Source organism: Oncorhynchus clarkii, chromosome 13, assembly GCF_045791955.1.
Source record: "Oncorhynchus clarkii lewisi isolate Uvic-CL-2024 chromosome 13, UVic_Ocla_1.0, whole genome shotgun sequence".
Lineage (NCBI taxonomy): Eukaryota > Metazoa > Chordata > Actinopteri > Salmoniformes > Salmonidae > Oncorhynchus > Oncorhynchus clarkii.
In genome coordinates, this window is record NC_092159.1 from 64,606,521 (window position 1) to 64,619,063 (window position 12,543).

The 12,543-nt window shown below is 49.9% G+C and overlaps 1 protein-coding gene across 1 annotated transcript in view; it reads right to left on the reverse strand.

The window, feature by feature from the left end:
- Positions 1-4,869: 4,869 nt before the first annotated feature.
- The window catches only part of LOC139365258 (voltage-dependent T-type calcium channel subunit alpha-1H-like), a 102,666-nt gene continuing 94,992 nt past the window's right edge, over positions 4,870-12,543 (reverse strand). Inside the window, exons 35-36 of the mRNA XM_071102764.1 lie at positions 10,810-10,931; positions 4,870-6,053 (exon numbers count right to left, since the gene is read on the reverse strand). Coding sequence (XP_070958865.1) covers positions 4,971-6,053; positions 10,810-10,931 — 1,205 coding nt within the window. The 3' untranslated portion in view covers positions 4,870-4,970. The remainder of the gene's footprint in view (positions 6,054-10,809; positions 10,932-12,543) is intronic.

The following is a 12,543-nucleotide window of genomic DNA, read 5'->3' on the forward strand; positions in this document are numbered from 1 at the left end:
TGCTTTTTTTAAATATCTTTGTTCTTCTTCTCAGCAACATGCAAATAGTCCAAAACAATTCCTCATAAAAAATAAATAAATCTGAGGATTCAAATCCATCTGTCAAACTCTTCAGAATTATTATAATGATTTTTCTACCAAATTGTATTGACTACTATGATAATGAACAAAAACACCTGTCTCTAAATCAATTATAAATATGACAGGAGATTCTATAGCTGGAGACAACTCTGACTCTAAAGTTCAGGGGTCAAACTAGTTGACATGGGGGGGGGTCAGTCAGACTGACGCCAGGCTTTTACTTCCTCGTAAACAAACGTTGTCTCATCATCCAATCAAAAGTCTCTTCTGTTCTCCGCAGTGAGATCGAACAGGGTAGAATAGAAGGAGAAACAGGAAGCTCCTCTCTACTGATAAATAACATGTTTACGGATCTATTCTCTTGATATATCATCATAATTTACATGCATACTGCTGGTGACCCGGTAAGGGTGACATGGTACAGGGGTGGGCGGGGTTTAGAGATGGAGGGCGGGGTTTAGAGATGGAGGGCGGGGTTTAGAGATGGAGGGCGGGGTTTAGAGATGGGGGGCGGGGTTTAGAGATGGAGGGCGGGGTTTAGAGATGGAGGGCGGGGTTTAGAGATGGAGGGCGGGGTTTAGAGATGGAGGGCGGGGTTTAGAGATGGAGGGCGGGGTTTAGAGATGGAGGGCGGGGTTTAGAGATGGAGGGCGGGGTTTAGAGATGGAGGGCGGGGTTTAGAGATGGAGGGCGGGGTTTAGAGATGGAGGGCGGGGTTTAGAGATGGAGGGCGGGGTTTAGAGATGGAGGGCGGGGTTTAGAGATGGAGGGCGGGTTTAGAGATGGAGGGCGGGGTTTAGAGATGGAGGGCGGGTTTAGAGATGGAGGGCGGGTTTAGAGACAGAGGGCAGGGTTAGAGATGGAGGGCGGGTTTAGAGATGGGAGGTGGGTTTAGAGAGGGAGGGCGGGGTTAGAGATGGAGGGCAGGGTTAGAGATGGAGGGCAGGGTTTAGAGATGGAGGGCGGGGTTAGAGATGGAGGGCGGGGTTAGAGATGGAGGGCAGGGTTAGAGATGGAGGGCGGGGTTGACTCTGATCTCTAGTCTCCTACAATATAGAGACTGACTGGTCTCCTACTATATAGAGACTGACTGGTCTCCTACTATATAGAGACTGACTGGGATCTACCAGTCTGATATGATCTCCTACTATATAGAGACTGACTGGGATCTACTATATAGAGACTGACTGGGATCTACCAGTCTGATATGGTCTCCTACTATATAGAGACTGGCTGGGATCTACTATATAGAGACTGACTGGGATCTACTATATAGAGACTGGCTGGGATCTACCAGTCTGATATGGTATCCTACTATATAGAGACTGGCTGGGATCTACTATATAGAGACTGACTGGTATCTACTATATAGAGACTGGCTGGGATCTACTATATAGAGACTGACTGGTATCTACTATATAGAGACTGGCTGGCATCTACTAGTCTGAAATGATCTCCTACTATATAGAGACTGACTGGTCTCCTACTATATAGAGGCTGACTGGGATCTACTATATAGAGACTGACTGGGATTTACTATATAGAGACTGGCTGGCATCTACTAGTCTGAAATGATCTCCTACTATATAGAGACTGACTGGGATCCACCAGTCTGATATGATCTCCTACTATATAGAGACTAACTGGGCTAGGGCTACAGGGGTCAGGGATACAGGGATCAGGGGTTAGGGATACAGGGGTCAGGGGTTAGGGATACAGGGGTCAGGGGTTAGGGATACAGAGGTCAGGGGTCAGGGGTACAGGGATCAGGGGTTAGGGATACAGGGGTCAGGGTCAGGGGTCAGGGGTTAGGGTTAACATTAGTATGGGGTAAGGTGATAGTGAGGTGTGGTTGGTGTTTGGGGTTCCATCTCTACAAGTGGATATGACCTGAGTACGGCGTTAGGCTGCTGGAGAGAGATGCATGATACTGTCACAGCCCCGTGTATAGCAGGTTAGGTATGTAAAACAGGTGGACTACAGATACACCTAGATGTGTTGTATCTACCCAACCCTCAGACAGGGCTGACTGGTCGACTCTGTGGATAGGAGACACCCGTCAGTAAAGGGATGGTTACTGTAACTAGGAACAACATGAGTCACGTTGTAAAGGGACCGTTAGGAACAGAGACATCACTGCACTTTGACTACAGGTGGATTCGTTTGGTTGTCTGTAGATATCTACACTAACACATCTCAGCCCACCTCTCCTCCTCTTCCTCCCCTTCCCTCCCCCCTCTCCTCTCCTCTCCTCCTCCTCCTTCTTCTTCCCCTCCTCCTCACCCTAGAAATAAACCTAATCTCATCCCCGGCAGAGAGCATCAGACACAGTCAAAGCTTAAACATTTGACTCAAATATAACTTGAAAAAATTAATAATGAAGTAACAGGAATTGACTTGGTTTAAGTTTGTTAACTCATAAAAAACACGAGTCCCAGATTCCGAACTGATCTCCTTGGTTACTGTTTGAGTAAAGTGAACTTGTTTAGATAACAGAGAACAGTGTTCAGGTGAGGCCTCCTCTTCTACTTTATAAAAACATCCATTCACAGGAGGATGACGGAACAAAACAACCATTATAGACAGGAGGATGACGGAACAAAACAACCATTATAGACAGGAGGATGACGGAACAAAACAACCATTATAGACAGGAGGATGACGGAACAAAACAACCATTATAGACAGGAGGATGACGGAACAAAACAACCATTATAGAGAGGAGGATGACGGAACAAAACAACCATTATAGACAGGAGGATGACGGAACAAAACAACCATTATAGACAGGAGGATGACGGAACAAAACAACCATTATAGACAGGAGGATGACAGAATAAAACAACCATTATAGACAGGAGGATGACGGAACAAAACAACCATTATAGACAGGAGGATGACGGAACAAAACAACCATTATAGACAGGAGGATGACAGAACAAAACAACCATTATAGACAAGAGGAGGATGGAACAAAACAACCATTATAGACAGGAGGATGACGGAATAAAACAACCATTATAGACAGGAAGATGACGGAACAAAACAACCATTATAGACAGGAGGATGACGGAACAAAACAACCATTATAGACAGGAGGATGATGGAACAAAACAACCATTATAGACAGGAGGATGACGGAACAAAACAAACATTATAGACAGGAGGATGACGGAACAAAACAACCATTATAGACAGGAGGATGACGGAACAAAACAACCATTATAGACAGGAGGATGACGGAACAAAACAACCATTATAGACAGGAGGATGACGGAACAAAACAACCATTATAGACAGGAGGATGACAGAACAAAACAACCATTATAGACAGGAGGATTACGGAACAAAACAACCATTATAGACAGGAGGATGACGGAACAAAACAACCATTATAGACAGGAGGATGACGGAACAAAACAACCATTATAGACAGGAGGATGACGGAACAAAACAACCATTATAGACAGGAGGATGACGGAACAAAACAACCATTATAGACAAGAGGATGACGGAACAAAACAACCATTATAGACAGGAGGATGACAGAACAAAACAACCATTATAGACAGGAGGATGACGGAACAAAACAACCATTATAGACAGGAGGATGACGGAACAAAACAACCATTATAGACAGGAGGATGACGGAACAAAACAACCATTATAGACAGGAGGATGACGGAACAAAACAACCATTATAGACAGGAGGATGACGGAACAAAACAACCATTATAGACAGGAGGATGACGTAACAAAACAACCATTATAGATCTCTAGAAGAAAATGTGGTGCATTAATGCATAGAGTTATTTCATCATCACAGCAATAAAATACTTTCTGTATATACAACGTGAGATAAACAGAACACACACCGCTCTGCTGTCTGTCTGTCTGTCTGTCTGTCTGTCTGTCTGTCTGTCTGTCTGTCTGCAGATGAAGACATGTCTATCAACATCCATGACTGAAAGCATCTGAACAGACGGATGCATATGGGATCAAATACACACAACACACAACACACGTGTCCAGGACTACTGTCCTCTTCTGTCTGTCTGTCTGAGAGATCAATGTGATCGTGGACCAGGACAGGAAACAGGAAGTAGAGCTCCTGTAGAGGATTTGAAGGAGCACCGTCAATCTCCCATCTCACTTCCTGTAAGGGTCAGAGGTCAGCCAGGCGCTGGTTCCTGATTGGCTCACGTGAGGGCAGAGTGTCATAAATGTTTGTTCCTGATTGGCTGGCTGGTGTGAGGAGTGTCAGAAATACTTTGGCTACAGATTTATGTGGCTTTAGTCCTAGCCCTGAAACTAAATAACACTGAGTTACAACCTCACTACCTCCCTCCCTCTCTCTCTCCCCTCCCTCCCTCTCTCTCTCTCACCTCCCTCCCTCTATCTCTCCCCCTTCTCTCTCCCTCTCTCTCTCCCCTCCCTCCCTCTATCTCTCCCCCTTCTCTCTCTCTCTCTCTCTCTCTCTCTCTGTCTTCCTCTCTCCGTCTCTCTCACTCGCTCTTCCCCCTCTCTCCCTCTCCTCTTCTCTCCCTCCCTCTCTCTCTCCCCCTTCTCTCTCTCTCTCCCCTCCCTCCTTCTATCTCTCCCCCTTCTCTCTCTCTCTCTCCCCTCCCTCCCTCTATCTCTCCCCCTTCTCTCTCTCTCTCTCTCTGTCTCCCTCTCTCCGTCTCTCTCTCTCTCGCTCTCCCCACTCTCTCTCTCTCTCTCTCTCTCTCTCTCTCTCTCTCCCTCCCTCCCTCTCTCTCTCTCTCTCCCCCTTCTCTCTCTCTCTCTCTCCATCCAACCCATCTCTGTCCAGATCAGGCCACACCCTCTGGATGGGGTTTAGTCTTTCTGACGAATCCCTCTCCTACTACAGTACCAGGCTCTGTCTCTCATTGGGCAGTTCTCCTGTTCATCGAGCTAAACCCCGCCCTACTGTTAAAGTGCGAGGGACTTGTGGCTGGTTCATTGCTTGATAGGCCAGCGGACATGCCACTCGTGTATCTGTGCTCCGGTTGGTCGAAGGTGAACTGTGGGAGGGGCTTGTAGTCACTGTAGAGAGAGGAAGGTCTCGCGTCGGAGTTCAGGGACAGGGTGTGTGTGGGGGACGGAGTGTGTGTGTGTGAATGAGGTAGAGTATGTGTACGGATAAGAGTGTGTGAGTGGGGCAGGCGGTGTGTGTGTGTGTGTGTGTGTGTCGGGGTGTGTGTTACTGCGTGAGGGAGAGTCTGTACGAGTGTGTGGTGATGTGTCGGCGTTAGTGTTGGTGTGTGTGTAGGCGTGAGTGTGCGTACCGGTGTGTGTGTCGGCGTCAGCCTGTGTGTAGGTGTGTGTGTCGGCGTCAGCCTGTGTGTGGGAGTGTGTGCGTCGGCGACATCGTAGGAGGGGGTCCTGCGTCTCAGCAGCGGGTTGCAGTCTGCCTGCGGCTCCGAGGGGGCGCGGCCTGCTGGGTCACACGGGGGGTGGATGGAGATGCAGGGTGGGCTCATCCTCTTCTTCCTGTGACCTCTAACCTCTGACCCCTGACCCCTGGGCCTCCTCTCTTCCCCGTCCACCTCCCCTAGCAGCCGGTCCTCCGGAGGGGACGGGCAGATCTCGATGGAGTGTCGTCGCTGGTCGTCAGGACAACGGGGTTTATCCAGGAAGCCCTGGGTGTCTACGCTGAAGCCCTTCCTCGGGTCGTGAGCTTGTAGCCCCGCCCCCAGCAGACTGAGCGCACTCCCTCGGCTCCTCAGGGAGGGGGGGGAGTCGGGGGAGGCGTAGGGGGAGAGGGAGTGACACCGCCCACTTCCATGTCTGTCCCACCAATGGCGCGCTGAGCTGGTGATGTGCCACACCTCCTCGTCGGCGGGATCCGAGAGGAAGGGCGGAGAGGGGGGACGGGAGGGGGAGAGCAGGCGGAGGGTTGAGAGGGGGTCCTGCCTGTCTACTGAGGCAACACTCTGAACCTCCACCGAGTCCACCTTCACAGACACCTGGAACACAGAGAGGACACAATGGGGAATGTTAGGGACACAGACACCTGGAACACAGAGAGGACACAATGGGGAATGTTAGGGACACAGACACCTGGAACACAGAGAGGACACAATGGGGAATGTTAGGGACACAGACACCTGGAACACAGAGAGGACACAATGGGGAATGTTAGGGACACAGACACCTGGAACACAGAGAGGACACAATGGGGAATGTTAGGGACACAGACACCTGGAACACAGAGAGAACACAATGGGGAATGTTAGGGACACAGACACCTGGAACACAGAGAGGACACAATGGGGAATGTTAGGGACACAGACACCTGGAACACAGAGAGAACACAATGGGGAATGTTAGGGACACAGACACCTGGAACACAGAGAGGACACAATGGGGAATGTTAGGGACACAGACACCTGGAACACAGAGAGGACACAATGGGGAATGTTAGGGACACAGACACCTGGAACACAGAGAGGACACAATGGGGAATGTTAGGGACACAGACACCTGGAACACAGAGAGGACACAATGGGGAATTTTAGGGTCACAGCCACCTGGAACACAGAGAGAACACAATGGGGAATGTTAGGGACACAGACACCTGGAACACAGAGAGGACACAATGGGGAATGTTTGGGACACAGACACCTGGAACACAGAGAGGACACAATGGGGAATGTTAGGGTCACAGACACCTGGAACACAGAGAGGACACAATGGGGAATGTTAGGGACACAGACACCTGGAACACAGAGAGGACACAATGGGGAATGTTAGGGACACAGACACCTGGAACACAGAGAGGACACAATGGGGAATGTTAGGGACACAGACACCTGGAACACAGAGAGGACACAATGGGGAATGTTAGGGACACAGCCACCTGGAACACAGAGAGGACACAATGGGGAATGTTAGGGACACAGACACCTGGAACACAGAGAGGACACAATGGGGAATGTTAGGGACACAGACACCTGGAACACAGAGAGGACACAATGGGGAATGTTAGGGACACAGACACCTGGAACACAGAGAGGACACAATGGGGAATGTTAGGGACACAGACACCTGGAACACAGAGAGGACACAATGGGGAATGTTAGGGACACAGACACCTGGAACACAGAGAGGACACAATGGGGAATGTTAGGGACACAGACACCTGGAACACAGAGAGAACACAATGGGGAATGTTAGGGACACAGACACCTGGAACACAGAGAGGACACAATGGGGAATGTTAGGGACACAGACACCTGGAACACAGAGAGAACACAATGGGGAATGTTAGGGTCACAGACACCTGGAACACAGAGAGGACACAATGGGGAATGTTAGGGACACAGACACCTGGAACACAGAGAGAACACAATGGGGAATGTTAGGGACACAGACACCTGGAACACAGAGAGGACACAATGGGGAATGTTAGGGACACAGACACCTGGAACACAGAGAGGACACAATGGGGAATGTTAGGGACACAGACACCTGGAACACAGAGAGAACACAATGGGGAATGTTAGGGACACAGACACCTGGAACACAGAGAGGACACAATGGGGAATGTTAGGGACACAGACACCTGGAACACAGAGAGGACACAATGGGGAATGTTAGGGACACAGACACCTGGAACACAGAGAGGACACAATGGGGAATGTTAGGGACACAGACACCTGGAACACAGAGAGAACACAATGGGGAATGTTAGGGACACAGACACCTGGAACACAGAGAGGACACAATGGGGAATGTTAGGGTCACAGACACCTGGAACACAGAGAGGACACAATGGGGAATGTTAGGGACACAGACACCTGGAACACAGAGAGGACACAATGGGGAATGTTAGGGACACAGACACCTGGAACACAGAGAGGACACAATGGGGAATGTTAGGGACACAGACACCTGGAACACAGAGAGGACACAATGGGGAATGTTAGGGGCACAGACACCTGGAACACAGAGAGGACACAATGGGGAATGTTAGGGACACAGCCCCCTGGAACACAGAGAGGACACAATGGGGAATGTTAGGGTCACAGACACCTGGAACACAGAGAGGACACAATGGGGAATGTTAGGGACACAGACACCTGGAACACAGAGAGGACACAATGGGGAATGTTAGGGTCACAGACACCTGTAACACAGAGAGGACACAATGGGGAATGTTAGGGACACAGACACCTGGAACACAGAGAGGACACAATGACACAATGGGGAATGTTAGGGACACAGACACCTGGAACACAGAGAGGACACAATGGGGAATTTTAGGGTCACAGCCACCTGGAACACAGAGAGGACACAATGGGGAATTTTAGGGTCACAGACACCTGGAACACAGAGAGGACACAATGGGGAATGTTAGGGACACAGACACCTGGAACACAGAGAGAACACAATGGGGAATGTTAGGGACACAGACACCTGGAACACAGAGAGGACACAATGGGGAATGTTAGGGACACAGACACCTGGAACACAGAGAGGACACAATGGGGAATGTTAGGGACACAGCCCCCTGGAACACAGAGAGGACACAATGGGGAATGTTAGGGTCACAGACACCTGGAACACAGAGAGGACACAATGGGGAATGTTAGGGACACAGACACCTGGAACACAGAGAGGACACAATGGGGAATGTTAGGGTCACAGACACCTGGAACACAGAGAGGACACAATGGGGAATGTTAGGGACACAGACACCTGGAACACAGAGAGGACACAATGACACAATGGGGAATGTTAGGGACACAGACACCTGGAACACAGAGAGGACACAATGGGGAATAATAGGGTCACAGCCACCTGGAACACAGAGAGGACACAATGGGGAATTTTAGGGTCACAGCCACCTGGAACACAGAGAGGACACAATGGGGAATTTTAGGGTCACAGACACCTGGAACACAGAGAGGACACAATGGGGAATTTTAGGGTCACAGACACCTGGAACACAGAGAGGACACAATGGGGAATGTTAGGGACACAGCCCCCTGGAACACAGAGAGGACACAATGGGGAATGTTAGGGTCACAGACACCTGGAACACAGAGAGGACACAATGGGGAATGTTAGGGTAACAGACACCTGGAACACAGAGAGGACACAATGGGGAATGTTAGGGACACAGACACCTGGAACACAGAGAGGACACAATGGGGAATGTTAGGGACACAGCCCCCTGGAACACAGAGAGGACACAATGGGGAATGTTAGGGACAGAGCCCCCTGGAACACAGAGAGGACACAATGGGGAATGTTAGGGACACAGACACCTGGAACACAGAGAGGACACAATGGGGAATGTTAGGGTCACAGACACCTGGAACACACCTGGAACACAGAGAGGACACAATGGGGAATGTTAGGGTCACAGACACCATGGAACACAGAGAGGACACAATGGGGAATGTTAGGGACACAGACACCTGGAACACAGAGAGGACACAATGACACAATGGGGAATGTTAGGGACACAGACACCTGGAACACAGAGAGGACACAATGACTCAATGGGGAATGTTAGGGACACAGACACCTGGAACACAGAGAGGACACAATGGGGAATGTTAGGGACACAGACACCTGGAACACAGAGAGGACACAATGGGGAATGTTAGGGTCACAGACACCTGGAACACAGAGAGGACACAATGGGGAATGTTAGGGACACAGCCCCCTGGAACACAGAGAGGACACAATGGGGAATGTTAGGGTCACAGACACCTGGAACACAGAGAGGACACAATGGGGAATGTTAGGGTCACAGACACCTGGAACACAGAGAGGACACAATGGGGAATGTTAGGGACACAGACACCTGGAACACAGAGAGGACACAATGGGGAATGTTAGGGACACAGCCCCCTGGAACACAGAGAGGACACAATGGGGAATGTTAGGGACACAGCCCCCTGGAACACAGAGAGGACACAATGGGGAATGTTAGGGACACAGACACCTGGAACACAGAGAGGACACAATGGGGAATGTTAGGGTCACAGACACCTGGAACACAGAGAGGACACAATGGGGAATGTTAGGGTCACAGACACCATGGAACACAGAGAGGACACAATGGGGAATGTTAGGGACACAGACACCTGGAACACAGAGAGGACACAATGACACAATGGGGAATGTTAGGGACACAGACACCTGGAACACAGAGAGGACACAATGACACAATGGGGAATGTTAGGGACACAGACACCTGGAACACAGAGAGGACACAATGGGGAATGTTAGGGACACAGACACCTGGAACACAGAGAGGACACAATGGGGAATGTTAGGGTCACAGACACCTGGAACACAGAGAGGACACAATGGGGAATGTTAGGGTCACAGACACCTGGAACACAGAGAGGACACAATGGGGAATGTTAGGGACACAGACACCTGGAACACAGAGAGGACACAATGGGGAATGTTAGGGACACAGACACCTGGAACACAGAGAGGACACACTGGGGAATGTTAGGGACACAGACACCTGGAACACAGAGAGGACACAATGGGGAATGTTAGGGTCACAGACACAGAGAGGACACAATGGGGAATGTTAGGGTCACAGACACAGAGAGGACACAATGGGGAATGTTAGGGTCACAATGAGACAAATATTTGCCAACGTTTTGTGGTGGAAGACTAAGCATGGTGTGTGTGTGTGTGTGTGTGTGTGTGTGTTAGTGTGTGTGTGTGTGTGTGTGTGTGTGTACTCACCTGTCTACGCAGCCCCCTGGGCGAGGGCCTTGGCGGGGCGATGTGAGGGGGAACAGGGTGAGGGAGGCCGGGCAGTACAGCCTGGTCTTGGCATGGCTGGGAGTGCACCGATGTCACAGAGCCTGAGGAGAAAACGAACAGGGACGGACACCAACACTACAACTTAGACTGGCGTTGGGATATGAACTCAGCGAGACTATTCACCCTGAGGTACAAAACCTGCAGGCTGTTACAGTCAGTCAACAGGACTCATTGGGTCAGTGTTTGTATCTCTGACTGTCTCTGGGGCTAACACGCTACTAGCATCCAGGGGGCTAACATGCTACTAGCATCCAGGGGGCTAACATGATACTAGCATCCAGAGGGCTAACATGCTACTAGCATCCAGGGGGCTAACATGCTACTAGCATCCAGGGGGCTAACATGATACTAGCATCCAGGGGGCTAACATGCTACTAGCATCCAGAGGGCTAACATGCTACTAGCATCCAGGGGGCTAACATGGTACTAGCATCCAGGGGGCTAACATGGTACTAGCATCCAGGGGGCTAACATGCTACTAACATCCATGGGGCTAACATGCTACTAGCATCCAGGGGGCTAACATGCTACTAGCATCCAGGGGGCTAACATGCTACTAGCATCCAGGGGGCTAACATGATACTAGCATCCAGGGGGCTAACATGCTACTAGCATCCAGGGGGCTAACATGATACTAGCATCCAGGGGGCTAACATGCTACTAACATCCAGGGGGCTAACATGATACTAGCATCCAGAGGGCTAACATGCTACTAGCATCCAGGGGGCTAACATGATACTAACATCCATGGGGCTAACATTCTACTAGCATCCAGAGGGCTAACATGCTACTAGCATCCAGTGGGCTAACATTCTACTAGCATCCAGGGGGCTAACATGCTACTAGCATCCAGGGGGCTAACATGGTACTAGCATCCAGGGGGCTAACATGCTACTAACATCCAGGGGGCTAACATGCTACTAGCATCCAGGGGGCTAACATGCTACTAGCTTCCAGGGGGCTAACATGCTACTAACATCCATGGGGCTAACATGCTACTAGCATCCATGGGGCTAACATGCTACTAGCATCCAGGGGGCTAACATGCTACTAACATCCAGGGGGCTAACATGCTACTAGCATCCAGGGGGCTAACATGCTACTAGCTTCCAGGGGGCTAACATGCTACTAACATCCATGGGGCTAACATGCTACTAGCATCCAGGGGGCTAACATGCTACTAACATCCAGGGGGCTAACATGCTACTAGCATCCAGGGGTTGGAACCGGTTGAGGGGAACAAAACCCGAAAACCAGAAAATAACAATATTTTTTCCAGGAACAGAACCATAACCAGGAACAAAATAACAGAACAGAACCGTTATTTTGTGGGAACCGGTTAATAACGTTCCGGGCATTTCCAGCTCCACAAAATAAAATGCAAAGAAAGCGCCTACGCAAAGCCCTCACTCTGTCCGCCTGCCAGCTGGACAGCTTTGACAGTGTGTTTGTAGGCTACCTGCCCCTCCCTCTGTCCCCCCCCCTTCCTCTGTTACAGAACAAAAAAACTCTAGGGTTTTTGACTCTTGTGTGTAATGGAACTGAGAGTCAGGATCAATGGTTAATGACTCTTATGTGTAATGTAATGGAACTGAGAGTCAGGATCAATGGCTAATGACTCTTATGTGTAATGTAATGGAACAGAGTCAGGAT